Raw genomic sequence first — 17,182 nt, forward strand, 5'->3', positions numbered from 1 at the left:
CCGGGTGCTCCAGGACGGGCGGGGAAGGCTCTCGCTGCAGTCCGCGTGCTGAACTGGAACAGCTAAGCCGCGCTTCCGTTTCTTCCCTTCCTCGTTGCTCGCCTTCTCACGCTCATGCGCGTTTCTCCCGTTTGAACCCGCCTTTAACGTCTTTAAGGCCCTGCTCGGAAGCGCCAGCGATCGCAGCATGAATATCCCGTGTACGCGCGGCTGCTGCTGCCTCAGCGGGTGATATTGCACGTGCTCGTGCTGTTGTTCGTGTTGTATACCGTCTTGTTGTCGGTGGTGGGGATACCGATACTCGTACTCGCGACTCGTTGGATAACCGTGATGATAATGATGATTGTGGTAATTGCCGTAGTCGGGCGGCTTGTGGTTGGTCTTGCCTTGGTTGCGGGCCTTCCCATTCTCCTTCTCCTCCATCCGCGGCATTGGTGGCCGCGGTGCCAAGTTCAAAGCACGACTCCTGAGTGGCAGTCAACGCGGTACGCTGGTGTTTGAACGCGGGCGTGAAGCCGGTGGCTGCATAGATCGCATGCATCTCTGCATGCATGGACATCGCCGTCTGATGAGTCTCGTTCCCGGTCGAGCCGTCGTAGTGGGTGCGCCTGTGATTATGGCCCTTGGAAAGGACCTTTCCGCCTTTGACGATGATCGCTCCAAGCTGGTACGCCATGATACCCTTCGTGGCCGTATCCAGACACTCGGACAAATAGGACTGGGACTTGTTCATTGTTGGTAGGTTTATGGTTGCTTGAAAGCTGCCAGTTGTGACTTAGGAGTAGCTGTAAGGGCTGAAGAGCTTTATGAGCTGGAAATTGGCTAGGATAGCAAGAATCGAAGTAGTTGTTCGATTGAAGGAAACCGTAAGTCAGGGTTGCGCGTCTATCTCTCGTTGCCACGGACCCTTTTCCACACGTCCACGTGACGTCAAGAATGCCGGCGTCACCTGCTCTCCACAACAGTTTCAATTAACCCTTCTGAGCGATCCACCAAAGCCGACCCATAACGGATAACCAGCTCTATCCATCTTGACGATGCTGCGGCTTTGTAAGGGGTTTTCCATTGTGGCTGGCACGCAACCCAAATCAGTGAAGATGCTGAATAAGCAAGCAAGTGAACTTGACTGGATTTGGGGTGACTAAGCCTGAGACCGGCCTGGGTACGTAGTTTTGCGTTACATGGACAGCTACGAATTATATACACCGACCATGGGGATCTTCATGGAGTCCCGTCTTGGGCGAGCGACGTAGTTTGGAGATTCGGCACACGTGTCTGTCTTGCTGAGTCAGCTTTGGCTTGACTTGTATAGCGCTTTGTCGACCTAGACTGGTGAGCTGCCTATAAATGGTGGCAAAGATGAAGCCCTTTTCCTCCAACAAGCCCATAACTCCTCCAACACTCGAAGTCTTGCCAGCCCAACTCACGTTCTCAACTTAACCTTACAATGACTGTCGTCAGCGCTCCCGCCAAAGTTCTCCTCACGGGTGTGAACGGGTTCATCGCCGTATGGATTCTGCAGGACCTGCTTGAACAAGGTTATTCGGTGCGCGGGACTGTCCGCTCGGCACCGAAGGGCGAGTTCTTGAAGCACAAATACGCGAAATACGGTGACAAGCTCGAGATCGTCGTTGTGGATGACATCACTGCGTCTGGTGCATTTGACGAGAGTGTCAAGGGTGTTGACGCAATACTGCATACCGCTGCGCCAGTCACTTTCTCTGGCGATTATGATTGTAAGTATTCTTCTAATTGTGGAGATCGAAGACTAATATACCTCTTGCGCAGCCGTTATCAAGCCTGCTGTGGAGTCCACCAAGAGTATCCTCAACAGTGCGCTCGCGCATGGCTCCTCTATCAAGCGCGTCATCCTCACCTCCTCCGTCGTGACACTCCTGGAACCGCATGACCCTGGGTACACCTACTCAGATAAGGACTGGAACGAGTACGCCGTGAACGAGGTCAAAACCAAGGGCGATAAGGCTCCCGGATATTTGGTCTATTTTGCGGCCAAGACGCTGGCCGAGCAAGAGGCTTGGAAGTGGTATGGCCAGCATAAAAGGGAGATCAGGTGGGACATGGCAACTATTCTCCCTCCTTATGTATTCGGCCCTCTCGTCCACGAGGTACGCATGTTGTGCACCTACCCTATGCGATGTACTGATAGTCCATGATATAGGTAAACGGAAAGCCTAGAAGCTTCCTGTACATGAACCTGCAGCAGGAAAAGCCCCGCTCTGAGCTAGGTGCCCACGCAGGAGCCTGGATCGATGTGCGAAACGTTGCACTAGCGCACGTCCGCAGCCTTCAAGTCCCCGAAGCCGCCGAGGAGCGGCTCATCATCTCCGCCGGGGGATTCTCTTGGCAAGATGTCTACGACGCTGTCGCAAGCGTAAAGCCGGAGATCGAGGGGATTCCCCGTGGTGTGCCCGGGATCGAGCGCGCTGTCATCTCTCAGCCCCATCCAAGCAAGGCAACCAAGCTCTTAGGTATTGAGTACGTAGCACTGGCGGAGTCGGCGAGGGATACGATCCTGAGTGTTAGAGATCTATCTGCTTAGAGATAGTCTTTATAAGCCTAACAATTGACTTGTGATATGAGATCGTCGTGCATCCAAAATCTGACAGCTCTCATCCTGAGACCATCAAATGGCCCAGATGAAAAGATCCACGATACATCCCACAGCTGGATCAGGTTTGCCTGAGTAGGTCCATTGGATATTTTTGGACTGGAAAGAGGACAGCTTACTAATCTGCCGGATAACCTATCATCGGGCAACAAACTTTCGCACCAAACTTGCGGATGCGAAGTGGGGCTTTGTCAGCACATACGCGCCTTATGACGAACATGCGTGTTCTTTCAATGTCTATAGCTTGGTCCGGGGCGATAACCGTCTGGCTGTTGGATTAATTCGCACCCAGCTACCCTCTATAAAACGGAAGGATGTTTTGGAGACTGTCCTGCATCCTCGAACCCATCTTGTTCTGATCGACTGGTAGTCTGGACAAGATATTCTCAACATGGGAATCGTGACTCCTCCCTCCAAAGTTCTCGTGACCGGTGCGAACGGTTTTGTCGGCGTCTGGGTCGTCCGCTTGCTGCTCGAACAAGGTTACTATGTCCGCGGCACCGTGCGTTCGGAACAGAAAGCAACGTATCTCAAGGTGCGTTTCGCCAAGTATGACGACAAGCTCGAGATCGTCGTGATCCCAGACATGCTTGTGGCGACTGCGTTCGATGAGAGCGTGAAGGGTGTGCAGGGAATACTGCACATGGCGGCGGTCGTTTCTCTTGGCGGCACCTACGAGAGTGAGTTCTCTTATAACGGTCTTAGGCATTCATTGACCGCTTTATCAGCGATCGTCAAGCCTTCGATCGTCATGACTGAGAATATCCTGAACAGCACCCTCAAGTACGGCACTGACGTGCGCCGCTTAACGATTACGTCTTCTGCAGTCGCGCTCTTGCAGCCTCAGGAGCCGGGATACACGTACACGGACAAGGACTGGAACGAATATGCCATCCAGGAGATGAAGGAAAAGGGCGACAAATCCGCGTATCACATTCCATATTTTGCGGCCAAGACGATGGCGGAGCGCGCGGCCTGGGAGTTCTACGATAAACATCAGGATGAGGTCAAGTGGCAGATCGAGACTGTCCTCTTCCCTTACGCTTTCGGGCCCCAGATCCATGAGGTATTGTCTCTCTGCATAAGTAGGGGATCTTGATCAGTAACTCGGACTTAGGGATACACGAACGGCAAACCCCAGAGCTTCTTGTACAACCATCTCCAAGACGATAAGCCCGTAGAGTATCTGGGTGACTATGCGGGCTCTTGGGCTGATGTTCGCGACGTCGCGTTAGCCCATATCCTCTCGTTGCAGAAGGATAATGTGGCCGGAAGACGCCTCCTCATTTCTGCCGGTGCGTTCTCGTGGCAGGACGTGTATGATGCCCTCGCGTCAGTTCAACCGCCTGTCGAGGGAGTGCCGAGTGGAGTTCATGGAATACCGAGGAAACCATACAACGAAATTGATTCCAGTGAGACGAATAAGATACTCGGCATGCCGAAATATCATTCGCTCGCAGAGTCTGCGAGGGATACTGTTCTTAGTATGAGAGTACCTGGATCTTTCTGAGAGTATATTGAGGGGTGTCGCTAACTGATCCAAATTGAACCAATTTGCCGTGTGTTGAAAGTACTTTCGAGTGTCCTTTATAGTATCGTTAACGTTGCTTGGTACACAGAGGAAAACAATTCAAGCGCTCTGCTGTGACTTGGAGTGGCTGTGTAGCACGTGAAAAAGCAACCAGGGAAACCGGTCGCGCATCGTGCTGCCGTTCACCCACTGCAGTCCCAACGGCGTCCATGGCCATTGCAAGCTCATCAACATATCGCGTACCTTCATTATGACGACCTCCGGAGTACGAAAATTTGCTCTCGAGCCTGTCAAACAGGTGAAGATAGAGGTTGGTCCTAGACCCGGTTGGGAAGAGGAAGTGCAGAGGATCAAAGACGAGGCTACAAGAAAGGCGGAGGAGGAAAGAGATGAAGACGAAGATATGGATACCAGTGAAGAGGAGGAGGCAGAGACGGAGAAGGCAATGACGGGCCTGAGAAGTATTGGTGATAGGTATGTTGGGCTCACGTTCATAGCGATAAGGCTGATGTTTTATTCAGCCACATGTTACTACAATCACTTCGACAATGTACGATCTTCGTTCCCCATTACTTCCCTATTTCAGTCTTGCTGATCGTATTTCAGCACGATACATTATTCTTACGTCTCTCTTCCTGAAGTTCTCGTCCAAGTCGAAGGCAAAAAACGCCCCCGAGGTCAATCAGCCACCGCACACGCTCGAATATTTGGGCAAGTGCGATCTCGAGCTCGGTCCGCATACCTTCACAGGCACCAAATTCTTCCAAGTCAACTACACTACTGATCAGCGCTCATTTTCCAACCCTCATACGCCCTCTCACTCTCATGGCACCCAGCAACAACAGGCACAGTGGAACTATTCGGCCCAGAAAGGCTGGCAAGGGTACGCCTATCAGCAGCAACAGCAGCCTGCAAAAGTCCTCCCACCGGGCGCACCAGGTCATGGCTTGAGACTGACACCTGAACTGATTCATCAAGTCGAAAAGGCTGCGGCGGCCGATCCTGAGCTCGCGCATATCCGCTACTTGGCTGCCCAGAACCAGGCGACGACTGATCAGTTGCACAAATTAGGTACTCTTATTCAAGAGATCAACGCCCGCAACGTGCAGAAATCTAGTTCGTCTACCATTTCGACCAAATCTCCTGCGGTTGCTTCCAAGCCAGAAGGCTCGCATTCGGCACGCCCTATCACCAAGACGTCTGCGTCAGCGCCAAGCTATGAGGCATCTGGGTACTATGTTCCAACTCGCAGACCGGACATAATATTCGAGCTCCGTGAAAACCCGACCGAGCGCTGGCTTTTACCCTGCGACAATTCCATCGTCTCAAAGACGGTCGGAGAGGATGGTTTGCCAGAAGCAGTGCTCAGCACGTTTCTGCACGCTGTCGATCCAGCCGCTATTGCTGCGAAGGAGAAAGAAGAAGAGGACGCGCGAAAAAGGGAGGAGAGGAGGAAAAAGGCGCAAGAGAAGAGAGAGCGAGATAGATTAGAGAAGGAGAAGAAGGCTGTTGAAGACGCAGCTGCTGTGGCGGGAAAGGTTGTAGGGAAGGAGGACAAACCGGAAGATCAACCGAAAGCTGTTGGTAAGGAGACCAGGTCTAAGGAGAAGGAGAAGAAAGAGCACGAAGCTGCTCGAGAAGCCGAGATTGAGAAGGAAAAAGAGAAGGAGAAGGAGAAGCTGGTGGTGCACGAGAAAGTCATCAGGCCGACCGATAAGAAGAAGATACCGCCCAAACTCCTTCCTGTCACCCTCCACTTTTTGGATGTGCCCGATCCACTGTGGGCCACATTGCTGTATTGTTCCAATGTGGCTGATCCGGCACAGTTGGCACATCGAACGACCGTTTTCAATGAGATGGTAAGCGCTTTCCTTATCAATAAGTATGGCTGATTCTAATACATAATAGCTCCTGAGCTCTGCTCCACGTACTTTCCCTCGCTTGAGACTTCCCAACGGGCCATTGCCTGACGACTTAGAGGATGCCATTGCCGACAAGTTTGCCACGAGACCATTCAACCCCAAGGATCGCACTGCTTTCGCCCTTGCATCGCCTACGTCCAATCGCTTCAATGCAGCCGGTCAGTTGGTAGGGCCAGACGGCAAACCAATTATCGAGAAACCGAAAGAGCGGAAATTAGTATCGAGCACCTGGAAGGACGGTACTCCTAGGTGGTGTCAGAATTGCGGCACAAGGGAGACGATTGCCTGGCGAAGAGGACCTTCTGGTCCAGGGACATGTGGGTTGTACTCCAACCTGACTGCTGGGTGGCAACTGATCGATATTTCTAGTATGCCAGAGCTGTGGTTCAAAGTTCAAGTCAAAGCCCGACTTGTTCAAACTTCCTGAAGAGCCCTGGACGGTAGAGAGAGTACTAGAGAAAGAGATCGCTGACAAAGCAGCGAGAGTGGCTGCTGAAGCCGAAGCTGCTAAGAGAGCTGCAGAACTGGCTGCCAACCCCCCGCTAGTAACCCCTGTACCGGAGCCCAAGCAACCCAAGCCAAAGAGGCCCGCTTCTAAAGGCGAACTGGAACCATGGTCTGCATATTCACATCGTAATCTTGTCGCGCAGCCAGCGGCTTCAACGTCGGCCGTTGAGGTCGGTACCTCCATGACCGAGCTTTTAAAGGTCTCCTCTGGGCAGGTTGAGAACGTTACCCAGGTTACGCCCCGCTACCGTTTTGCGTCTGAATACCAAGACAAGTACGGCCAGTTACAGCATTCGGAAAGCCAGTCTGCGTCCAATTCTGCCCCTGTCCCGAAGAAGGCACGAAAGGGCAAGGACCGTGTGACCTCTGATAGTCGGAATTCTGATACTACCAGCGGTTATCACTACGACAGCCGATATGGATGGTACGATTACTCCCGAGGACAGTGGTTGCAGCCCCATCAATATGCCCAAATGCATACGTTAGGTACCAGTACACCTGGAACCCCTGGGCAGGAGGGTTCAACACCTAGCACGCCAGCAGCGCACCCATACTACAACGATCCATACTATCAGGCCTATTATCGCAACTATACTGAGGGCCAATATTCCGACCCTCGCTGGGCAGCTTACTACGCACAGTTCACTGATCCTTCCAAGGGTGCAGAAGGTCCTCCACAAAATGGATACGCTTACGGGTCCGCCCACTCGTATCAGCCATATTCAACACAGTCATTGTCAGCAGATGGGGTGACTAGCGCGAGCAAAGACAAGGTGCCGACGTCTTCGGAACAAGCGACTGTAGCAACCGCTCAGCTTCCTGTAGGTGGAGGCATGAGCAGTCTTCCAGAGGACGATCCTATGGACGAAAATGGCCAAGGCAAAGCTCCTATTACAGGAGATGGGCCAGACGAACCAATGAGAGAGGAGGATCCCTGAGTTGCCTGATGTCCCTTTTTCCTGTTTCCTTTTCTTTTCGTCTCTGCGGCACTGTATCGGTATCCACAATTTGCGCTAGGTTGCACTATTACACAATGTCACTCCTAAATTCCCAAAGTTATTATGAGACCGTGATAATTTGAACGAACAAAGATGGAAAGGAAAATTTAAAAAATGTATACACGTGCGGGGGCGCTCCGCTAAACAAGTTGGGTTCCGGGTGTTCCTGGTGATAGACATAGAAGTCGTGTTCCAACCCAGGGCAAGAATGGGAAGGTGTTGCCGAATTATGATACATCGCTATCGGACTGGTTGCTCTCGAAGCTCTGGCGCATGTCGTCCAAGTCAAGGAAACTTTGCTGACGGCCTACATCAGATGCTGGACTCAACTTTGAAGGGATGAATGGCTTCGTGACTTGCTTCGTGACATGCTTCGTGGCTTTCTTCTGGTTTCGTGTCTCATCGACATCTTCTATGAATTCGTCCTCCTCTCCATCCTCCACGTCAAAGTTGAGGAAGCTCGGCTTCCGTACTATCTTTTCGCCGATCTTCACAACTTTCTTTTTCTTTTCGGAAGCATGCAGGGTTTGCACCTCGTCACTTTTCGGCTTTTCTCCTTCCTTAGCGGCCGCTGCGACAATGGCAGCCTTGATTCCAGGGTCAGGAAGTGGTGGAATAGCGTAATCAGGTGGTCTGCGTTGAGGGAAGAAATTACGAGTGTTGCTAAGCCGAGGAGACACGTTTGGGCGGACTGCACTTGCACTAGTAGGTGTCGAACTTATCGGTGAAACAGCGGAAGATGAAGTCGGCACGGATAACCGCGAACCGGAAGATGACGAGGACGGTCGAGAACTCGTGTTCAACGGGTACAGGTTGACCCCAGCCGGAGGGTTCCGAGCTCGCCTTCTAGGTGGTGGTAAACTCGGTAGGCCCGATTCATGCGGGTTGTCGTAAGGCATGGCCCATGGCGAGAACTCCCTTTCAGCTGGGCTCGGCAAAGGTGACGCAAAGAAGTATGACTTGTCCGCACTGAGTGTGGAACGAAGCGAGCCGGCATTCGAACCCCGGCGGCTAGTGACCGAGTTAGTATTACCCGGACGACGCGGCGGAATTGAGTCCAACTCTCGTGGTGAGGGCGAAGGCTGCATCAGCCGTGCAAGCTCTTCCGGTGGAAGAATGTGCTCCAAGACGTTCTTGACGTTTCCTTCCGGCTGAGTCTGGACAATGGCCGGTGCGCTTGGCCGTCTCCCGTCTTCGTCTGATGCATTGAGATTGGGCCGAGCCGGGTTGGGGGCCGTCCTAGGACGGGCCATGCTTGAGCGAGGTGATTGCATAGGCATGCTGAAGAGTGACTCCACATCAAATTCACGTGGTGCATCTGCGACGGTCGATGCCGGACTCTTGGTGCTGGACCCGGGTGTTGTAGCATCGGCACCTGGAGGACCAGTTGATGCTTCAGGACCTTGACTTTCACCCTCAATTGCTGCTGTGGCTGGCGAAGACTCGTCAATGGATGTCCTGGAGGCTCGAAAGTTTTTTGCGCTTCGCAGCCTTTTGAGGAACTTCCTCTCCTCCTTTTCCTCCCTCCCCCCACTCGCAAAGCTCTTTTCACTTCTTCGGCTCCTGGAACTTCCTGTCGGGCTCTGTGCTCTGTTCTTGCTCCCAAGCTTTTCCCGCAGCGGCCTAATCAAGCCCTCCGGCGGATTGTACGATCCAAAAATAGCGTTCAACCCTCCGGTGCTGCTCCCTTGCCCAGACGTACCGTCACTAGCGGTGCCAACTGTATTTGCCAAGCTCAGTGCAGAAGGAGCATCGTGCGCTCGATGAAAGCCGACTGAATGCAAGCTGAACGAGCTAGGAGAGCTGCCAAGCGATGGCTGCCGGACACTGTATGCGTCACTGATAGGGCGAACCACAGGCGAGTTGTCTGGCATGGGCTGCCCGACACGATAGAACCGAGAATCGTCTGGGGAGGAGCTGAAGACGAAGCCTTGCGTGAGATAGGCGGTGTGATGATTCATCGCTCCACTAGGGGCGGCCATGGAGGCAGCCGTCGAGAGCGCGCGTGCAGGGTGTTGTAAGGCGGTCTCCTCGCTCATAGAGTTAATAGTTTGAGCGGCCGCAGGCTCATCAGGAGGCAACGCCAGTGCCCACCTATGCCTCTTTTCTTTTGCTTCCAACCTCCTCCTCTCACTTCCATCGTATTCAGCGCCCGGGTTCTCATCAACCCACAATTTCGGGTCCTCCAACACCTCCTGATTTTTCATGTCGGCGGAGGCCAGGAGTGTCTGACCTGTGCCAATGACCAGAGACATTACCTGCGGCTGCGAGGACCGCGCAGAACTCGTTTGGCCCGTCGTATCCGTGGTGTCCGTGCTGGGACGAGCTGAATCAAGCGGAGAATAACTGTCGGAATAGAACGAGGCGGTACTTATGCTCGGTCTGCATGAATGTCACATCAGCATCAGCTCTATCTGCGGGGAGCCTTTATCTAGCGCGGAGTAGATCACGTACCTGGTCTTCACTGAGTCTCTCTGTCTCCTTGTCCTCTGGTTTTCGTTCCCTTCCCAATCGTCATCAGCATCTCCTTCCCCCTCCTCTGTCAAATCTCCCATCTGCGCCCCCCTTCCAAGACCATCAAAGCTCTGTTCCGTCTCCTGGCTCACAAGGGCCGTCAGCTCCTGCAAAAACCTCATATCCTCCTCCATCGGTCTTCTCGGACTCCTAGGTGGACGAGGCGGTTTTACGCCCTTCCCTGCAACTCCGGCAGAAGCTAGGTTGAGAGAGGTACTGCTCCTCGGCAATGGGGGAGGGATAGCGCGAAGCGGTTGGTCAACGGTGAAGGAGCGGGATCGGGAGGGCTGGCGCGGCTGGCCCACTTGGGGCGAGGTGGTAGTATACGCCCGAGATCGTGGCCGCTGTTCGAAGTCCGGGACGACATAGCTTGTCATCCTTGCCAATGACGGATGAACCGAGTTGGATGGTGAGTGAGACGCTGTGTGGTAAGATGCAGTAGATGCGATGGAGGCAGTGTGAAAGCTGGTACTGGAAGTTGTGGAGGATGTATGGGAAGTGTGTAGCCGCTGCTGGTACTGCTGCTGGCCTGGCGACTGCAATTCCAATGCTGGCCGCTTCTTGGGTTTGAATACCGATCTGAGTGATGCGATCGAAAAGCCACCTGTACCCCCACCACTATCACCACCATCTCTGGCTTCTCTCACTTCTCTCATTCCTTTCGCGCCAGAAGGGCCAAAGGTTGCTCGGCTCCCCTCTGCTGGCTCTCTAGGGCTCGCTGGGGCACTTGAGGCCGTGTAATAGTGCAATACGTCGCTGCCAGGGCTGAGCGGGCTTGCCAAACTAGACTCGCGTCCCTGTGCGCGGGATCGGGAATAGGAGGAAGTCGACCCGGTAGTCGATACTGTTCCAGACCGAGATACTGGCTGGGAAGGGGCGACGTACGAAGAGGGAGGTGGTAGTGCGGACGAAGGCCCAGCTGAGGCGGAGGGGCGCCTCCACCAACCAGGTTTCGAGGTGCCCGAAGAAGTAGGAGGTTGAGAGAGATTCTGTGAGGAGGAACGAGAGGATGAGGAAGCGGAATAGGGCCCAGGGGTATAGGACACGGGCGAGAGAGTCGTCATTAGTTTGTCAACTGGGAAAGTGCGTTCGATCGTCTCGGTTATTATCGGTGGTCGTTGCTGATCTGGTTGATGTCGTCGTCGTCGATGTGTCAGGGCGTCCGCGAGTCAGTTCCAATTAGAAGGAAGTCAAGCGTGAGAGCAGTGAGAAGTTACAAAGTGGTATCGAACAAATCCAGGTATCGTCTGCCTCGTGAGCTAGGTCGTCACCGCCTGCTACCCACGTTGGCGCAGGAAGGCAGGTAAGCAACCCAGCCCTTTGAGATCAACGCAGATCAGAGTGGTGGGGCTCGATAGGGAATAAATTGCTCCTTGATGGCGTCCCCAATGCTTCTTAGCACTAGCGGTGGGCTTGGACCGGGCCAGGCAGTGGGAAAGGGTGAAAAAACTGAATGTGGGGTTGACAGCAGTTAGGGTGTTTGTCTCAGAGGCAGGTGGACGGTCCGGAGTAAAGAGGAAACCGTAAGCAAACCAAGTCCTGTGATTTGAAGTTGAATGGCATTGAGCAAGCTAAAGAGCCAACGACAGGTCCCAGCGTTGTCGTCGTCGAGCAGCAAAAAGCGGGGATGTGAGCCGAACTAATTCAGCACTATGTGCAGGTACACATGTGGATTTGATGAGGCCTCCGGCGTGATTTCTGCGCCTCGCTGACCAGTTCCCGTGCTGACCAGTCCCAATCCAGTTTCACCGTACTAAATGCAGTTGGCTCCACGCGATATGGAGAAGCAGCAACAACGCCAGGGAGTTGACCCTTTTTTTCGAAAAAAGATGCGAAGTGCACGGGGGCATTTAGAAGCGAAAGACAGGAGAAGCACAGCAAGGCGCAAAGAAGCAAATTGGGCGGACGCTCTGGAAGGAAGCAGAGAAGTAAATACCTCTCAGCATGAGTAATTGGCTGTGGCACATCGCCCCTCGCGACCAGCTCATTAATATTGTCGGAGTCCACCAAATTACAATTCTAGAAGAGCAATAAGCACATTACGTAGTTGGTTTCCTAACACTGACACTTTACGGCAGGATCGACACGGGCCGGGCCGGCCTTTCCCCCGCTGTCAGACTGCATCGTCTGCCCTGATCATCGTCCCTGAGAGACTCATTCCTCCATCTGACAATACAAAGCGTCCTTTCTGGTGGAATTCTTTCATCTGAAATCCATCCCTGCCCGGGAACATTCAGTGCTACAGAAGAACAGAAGCATTTTGCCCCTCACGCATGACCCCCTTTCTCCGACCGGGCGCGTAATGTCCGCCAGCTGGTCGCTATGTGCGATGCTTCTTTTCTGATCATTACTCGGGTGTTGCCTTTACCATGCGGGAGAAGCACATAACCGAATGAATGGGATACATAATTGATGGAGGCGCCGAGAAAGGCGGTTCAGAACGCCGAAGGTTGATGATGAAGCTCCAGAGATCGAGCCGATCGGCACACAATGGTCAATGGGCAATTATCAGATGAGTCGATAGATAATATTCTTCCCTTTCAGCCTTCCTCCTCTCTTATCGTCATGAGGTCATTCTTTCCTTTCTATTTCTCAGTACATAGAACTGGTATCGAGTTACCAATTTAGACCACCTGTCGCCGGCACAACCAAGCTAGAACTCAGAGAGGAAGGCGGTTCGAGTTGCCTATTGCGGGGAATATGGCGGACGTAGTTCCAAGAGTTGCTGATGCGCCTGTCCTCACGTTCTGGCATCAAATTATTCCCGTGCTCGTTTGTAAGGATCGTGATAATCACTGGGAGGATTTCGATGCGGAACGTGTTCCGACCAGACCAAGTTCGTAGCGTAAACTCCTCGATAACCTGCTTCTCCGGTCCCTTCGCATTCGATGGTAGACAGCATGTTATAAGCATATCGCAAGAACGGCAGATTCCCTCTCCTTCTTCAGGTTCTTAACCCCTATCTGCGTCTTCCATATCATCTTCCTTTCCCCTGGAGTTGGATGGGGAACGTGGTACACCCCCAACGCTTCTTCCATTGAACTGCACCGGGACAATGCGAGTCTTCCTGATACGACCTCCTTTCGGTCCTCGGCGATCCTCGGCCCGCAGTCCCTCTTGCTGTGCATGGAACGCTTGCTCTTTTGAGCATCGTAGGCGCCGGTATCAGTTAGGAGCAGCTGGCATTCATGGGAAATCATGCGTTACGTCGGCGGATGAGGGATGCATTCACCGCCGGGAAAACCGATGATCATGTCGGGGGCCGGTGTTGTTGTTCTGCCGCCGGAGAATGACAATCAGTTGTCCCGCCAGCCGAATGTAATAAGATAAGGATAATTCGTTCACGTGATTGTTTGCTTTCTCGCTCTTGAAGTCAACACTGCTGCAAGACGAGAACGGTTGACGATAGAGGGGTATAACAATATTCATTGTGGCCAGCCTATCCGGAACCTCGACGGATCGGCGAATCAAAAGCGAGGGAACGAGATGTGTAAACCTGTCCGTCTATCCAGTATGTAATAGAAACAAAGGAAGGAAAAACTAGAGATACATACGCTGACCCATCGAGCATCGCCAAAACCCCACCGATCACAAATGGGCCCACTGCTCCTCCGCATCATCGGTACCAAAGACCTTCCCCCTGTCTGGCCGGCCCATCCGATCCTGCCCCTCTGCAGTCACGGTGCTCTCTCTCGCAGCATCAAAGACAACCCCGCCGTTCTGTCCTTCTCGGCGAGACTGCCCTTGTGGTACCAAGGGCGCTGCAGCGTGTGGGTCTTCCTCCGCCAGCTGAGCGTCCTCGTCAAACAAGTCGATATCGAGCGCGTATCCCAACCTCCTCGCTTGGCTCAAGTCGATCGGTGCTGGGCGAGCGAAGATGCTCCGGCCTGACTTGCGCAGAACATTTGCTAGACGGGTAAATTGGAGCACGTTTCGCGCGACGAGCAGAAGCGTGTCGAGCAGCTCTTCGGACTTGGATGTGCCAGAGCATCCGGAAACAGAAACAGTAATGAGGGTGACAATGCAAAACAAGGTGACGAATATGTCCAGATAGTTGAATGGTGATTTCCAGAATTTCTAAGCAGACGCAGGGCAGATGAGTCAGTAACGAGACGTATAAAGTCAGGACAAACGTACTCGTCCAAATGCGACTAATCGGATGCCAACTTCGATGATCATACCGGAGTTGATTATCATTTCCAATACAAAGAAAGCTATACCAGGACAGCCCTCGAGGAGAGAGAGCACGACGGTGGTGAGGGAAAGTGCGGCCATGCCGAGATAGAGGAATATGTATGTACGTGAATGTACGAATCGGTTCGCGAGGGCGGCTGCAAGCTCTTGCTTCGTCTGAGAGTATTGTGATCTTAATGGCCTGCATTGTAGCTTAATTATGATATTGAGACGTGAAGGATAGAAGGGCGCACATCTCGGACGTAGAGGCATCGTCAGATGGCATACCAATCTCGCGCTCCAGTTGCTCCAGCTCGTCCTCTTCGTGCATCTCCAGGCGCTCCTCCTCGCTCCTCCTACTTGCCATTGCGCGTTTGTGGTATATTTAAGCAAATCTCAGTGATACCAATAAACTCAGGATGAAGGAAACTTGTGCTCGACGTAGTATTGTGCAAGAATAATATGAGCGCAGTCCGCTCATCAACGGAAGCCAGGGCAGTAGCTTACGTAAGCACAGGTGCGCAGCCACCACACGAATAGCAATCCGCTCTTCTCACCCCTACTGAAGGATGTGACCATGAACCCAGCAGGCATAACACGAAAATCATGCACGCGACATCGTATAGCACAATCGACCAATAATCCATGCTCCCATTGTCAAAATACATAATATTCCCTGTCCTCCTACATGACAGTGCCTTTGGTGTCCTCCAAACTCTCCGTGCCTTCCTTGTTCTTGCTCCTTTCCAGCTTCGCAAACTCGACCGCCTGATGCCTACCCTTCTCCACATCAACGCCAAACCAAATGACGATACTTGCAGCTGTACAGAGAGCAAAAAGGAAGGGGAAGCCGTCCCAGTTATTGCCTGTGTTGTTGATGATCGCCTGGATGACGTTCGGGCCGATCATGCTGCTTGCACGGTTAGACAAGCCAAACAGGCCGAAGTACATGTTGTCGAATCCCGGAGGGGTGAGCTCTGCCATTATGGTCTGCGAAAAGGCGTAATACGGTGCTTGGAATAGGCCAAAAACGACATTATAGAACCAGAATTCCCACGCGTTGTGAAATCCGATCTTGTTGGTCCAGAGCCCTATCATGCCCCAAAGTGGAATGAAGATGGTGAACACGTTGGTGACGATGAACATAGGTTTTGTCTTGATCTAGATGAGACGTTAGCACCGTCCTTTATTGAGCAGAATTCGGCCGTACCTTCCAATATCGCTGGATATACCAGAATCCACCCGTGCTTATGATCGAGGTGATCGCTTGCGCCAGCCCTAGGTACGTGTTCTGTAAGAAAGAAAATTGGAACAGATCGTTTTGACAGATGGACACCAAAGTGCCAGTGGTGTTGAGGCCCTGTCCCGGTAATTAGCCCTCCATAGAACGCAAAAGAAATAAGGAGACGAGGGGACTCGGAGAACACAACGCACATCAGCAAGGAGGAAGAATGACACCAGATAGATGAAGGTGTAGGGAAGCTTCTTATATTGTTTGCAGGCTTGCCAGATCTATGCGATTCAACTAATAAGCGGCGATCCGGGGGGGAAAGACGGCTCAACACACCTGCTTCCACCCAATGGTTAGGTAGGATTCGCCCTTCGGCAGAGGAGGTCCAGGACGCGGCTGTTGATATATGACTGTCTATAGTGTCAAGCGATATTGATCGAACAAGCGGCATACGTACACCACCAAATGCCAAGTATGACCCAGTAGGCGTTCGTCCTGGATCCTAATAAGCACAGGCCTCGACTTTATCCAGATAGCTCACAAAACAATCGTGTAACTGTTCACGGCTATCAGTATCTGTCGAACACCAGAATGAACAACTCACTTGTCCACCTTCGGATCATTCTGCAGGGGCAGCAGGACACTCAGATTGAGGAGCAACGTGAATAGGTATCCCCAATTGCTATGCATCGTGCTAATGTTGCTAATCCGATTCTTCTCCAGTGACTCCTCCTGCTCATACTCTGCCGCGACGATCTCGCGTCGTTCGTAGCGTTCGCGCAACGCGCGAGAGTGTGGCGTATTGCGTGCGAGGCGCGGGAATATGGCGGCGTAAAATACAAGGGTGGCACCATCTGCGGTCATAGGTAAGGGGGAAGAGCTAAAGAACGGGGGAGACGAGGCAGACGCACAGGAGATGAAACCGATCATGTAGAGCGCCATCGCAGCCTGCCACTGAGCAGGACCTACGAATACCCTCAGTCACATACAATCCGCGTCTCGAGAAATGGGGCTCAATACCCAACAAGCCCATGCTGCCGAACTGGGCGGCCCAACATACGACCGTCAACACCAGAAGCAGCCACCTGCCAAAGCTCCCATAGTCTGCCGCGCTTCCAATGGTAGTAAAGATAAGGGTCATAAACATGAAGCTGAGTCCATTTGCTATCAAGACGATGCTGTTTACGGCTTTCGTTCCGCCTGCCCATGGAAGGACACATTGACCACTGGCATCGGGGGCACTGCAGGAGGATCCAGGACCGGCAACTGGGTCGTATCCCGCTGCTTGGGCAAGGCTCTGGAACAGCGTCATACTGTATCCAAGAGGTCCAACACCATTGTCGCCATTGTAGTACACTGATTCTCGCGCCATCAGTCACAGATTTCTAGGGGTGGAATGACGCCTCACAGTAGTATGACCAGAGCTCCTTGCGCGTTACCTCCGGGCCTTCATAGTCTAGTGCAACTAAGCCCAGATCCTCCCTAGGATGTGCGGCAGAGACCGCAATCGTAGCGACCTGCTCCGCGCGGTCCTTGCTGTCATTGGGAAAGTTCTCAATGAGAGGATGAGGGTTCTCAGGCGGAAACTGGTGAGACATATTCGAGTACGAGGACTTCGTCGTTGATAACAAGGAGGCTGAGGCTTCGTGCGAAGAACCAGGGACGCAGAAGCCAGAA

The 17,182-nt window shown here is 52.9% G+C and overlaps 8 protein-coding genes across 8 annotated transcripts; 3 read left to right on the forward strand and 5 right to left on the reverse strand.

The window, feature by feature from the left end:
• Positions 1-112: 112 nt before the first annotated feature.
• Positions 113-676, reverse strand: DACRYDRAFT_109477 (uncharacterized protein; the record flags this gene model as incomplete). Its single annotated transcript, XM_040768886.1, has 1 exon — positions 113-676. The coding sequence occupies one exon, from the start codon at positions 674-676 to the stop codon at positions 113-115; it is 564 nt and encodes a 187-aa protein (XP_040626950.1).
• Positions 677-1,324: 648 nt separating this feature from the next.
• DACRYDRAFT_101124 (D-lactaldehyde dehydrogenase) lies at positions 1,325-2,560 on the forward strand (the record flags this gene model as incomplete). The annotated part of the gene is made up of 3 exons (XM_040767522.1): positions 1,325-1,736; positions 1,789-2,126; positions 2,180-2,560. The coding sequence occupies exons 1-3, from the start codon at positions 1,448-1,450 to the stop codon at positions 2,558-2,560; spliced, it is 1,008 nt and encodes a 335-aa protein (XP_040626951.1). The 5' UTR covers positions 1,325-1,447.
• A 440-nt stretch (positions 2,561-3,000) lies between these two features.
• Positions 3,001-4,064, forward strand: DACRYDRAFT_23577 (NADP-binding protein). Its single transcript, XM_040773291.1, has 2 exons — positions 3,001-3,613; positions 3,667-4,064. The coding sequence occupies exons 1-2, from the start codon at positions 3,021-3,023 to the stop codon at positions 3,692-3,694; spliced, it is 621 nt and encodes a 206-aa protein (XP_040626952.1). The 5' UTR covers positions 3,001-3,020; the 3' UTR covers positions 3,695-4,064.
• Positions 4,065-4,410: 346 nt separating this feature from the next.
• DACRYDRAFT_117650 (uncharacterized protein) lies at positions 4,411-7,661 on the forward strand (the record flags this gene model as incomplete). Its single annotated transcript, XM_040770427.1, has 5 exons — positions 4,411-4,634; positions 4,682-4,710; positions 4,767-6,019; positions 6,069-6,399; positions 6,452-7,661. 5 exons carry the CDS (start codon positions 4,411-4,413, stop codon positions 7,525-7,527), a joined length of 2,913 nt encoding a protein of 970 aa, XP_040626953.1. The 3' UTR covers positions 7,528-7,661.
• A 6-nt stretch (positions 7,662-7,667) lies between these two features.
• On the reverse strand, positions 7,668-9,612 carry DACRYDRAFT_23578 (uncharacterized protein; the record flags this gene model as incomplete). Its single annotated transcript, XM_040773292.1, has 1 exon — positions 7,668-9,612. A coding segment is annotated over exon 1 (790 nt), but the record flags the coding sequence as incomplete, so codon positions are not given.
• Positions 9,613-9,615: 3 nt separating this feature from the next.
• Positions 9,616-10,509, reverse strand: DACRYDRAFT_23579 (uncharacterized protein; the record flags this gene model as incomplete). Its single annotated transcript, XM_040773293.1, has 2 exons — positions 10,042-10,509; positions 9,616-9,969 (listed from the first exon to the last, which is right to left on the reverse strand). A coding segment is annotated over exon 2 (161 nt), but the record flags the coding sequence as incomplete, so codon positions are not given.
• Positions 10,510-13,518: 3,009 nt separating this feature from the next.
• On the reverse strand, positions 13,519-14,629 carry DACRYDRAFT_81726 (uncharacterized protein). Its single transcript, XM_040776525.1, has 3 exons — positions 14,529-14,629; positions 14,239-14,476; positions 13,519-14,178 (listed from the first exon to the last, which is right to left on the reverse strand). Exons 1-3 carry the CDS (start codon positions 14,603-14,605, stop codon positions 13,690-13,692), a joined length of 804 nt encoding a protein of 267 aa, XP_040626956.1. The 5' UTR covers positions 14,606-14,629; the 3' UTR covers positions 13,519-13,689.
• A 329-nt stretch (positions 14,630-14,958) lies between these two features.
• DACRYDRAFT_90108 (uncharacterized protein) lies at positions 14,959-17,103 on the reverse strand (the record flags this gene model as incomplete). The annotated part of the gene is made up of 9 exons (XM_040776945.1): positions 14,959-15,435; positions 15,485-15,634; positions 15,709-15,786; positions 15,842-15,915; positions 15,963-16,000; positions 16,110-16,359; positions 16,417-16,470; positions 16,526-16,861; positions 16,914-17,103. 9 exons carry the CDS (start codon positions 17,101-17,103, stop codon positions 14,959-14,961), a joined length of 1,647 nt encoding a protein of 548 aa, XP_040626957.1.
• Positions 17,104-17,182: the final 79 nt, after the last annotated feature.

Source organism: Dacryopinax primogenitus (assembly GCF_000292625.1).
Source record: "Dacryopinax primogenitus strain DJM-731 SS1 chromosome Unknown DACRYscaffold_14, whole genome shotgun sequence".
Taxonomy (NCBI): Eukaryota; Fungi; Basidiomycota; class Dacrymycetes; order Dacrymycetales; family Dacrymycetaceae; genus Dacryopinax; species Dacryopinax primogenitus.

Bases quoted from the DNA above. Each gene is read 5' to 3' on its own strand.
- DACRYDRAFT_23577 (XM_040773291.1), top strand. From the start codon at position 3,021: ATGGGAATCGTGACTCCTCCCTCCAAAGTTCTCGTGACCGGTGCGAAC. The intron at 3,614-3,666 runs CTACGATAAACA...CTGTCCTCTTCC, and splicing joins GAGCGCGCGGCCTGGGAGTT to CTTACGCTTTCGGGCCCCAG.
- DACRYDRAFT_81726 (XM_040776525.1), bottom strand. From the start codon at position 14,605: ATGCACGAAGAGGACGAGCTGGAGCAACTGGAGCGCGAGATTGGTATG. The intron at 14,477-14,528 runs GTGCGCCCTTCT...GCTACAATGCAG, and splicing joins GATGCCTCTACGTCCGAGAT to GCCATTAAGATCACAATACT. The intron at 14,179-14,238 runs GTACGTTTGTCC...GCGTCTGCTTAG, and splicing joins GATTAGTCGCATTTGGACGA to AAATTCTGGAAATCACCATT.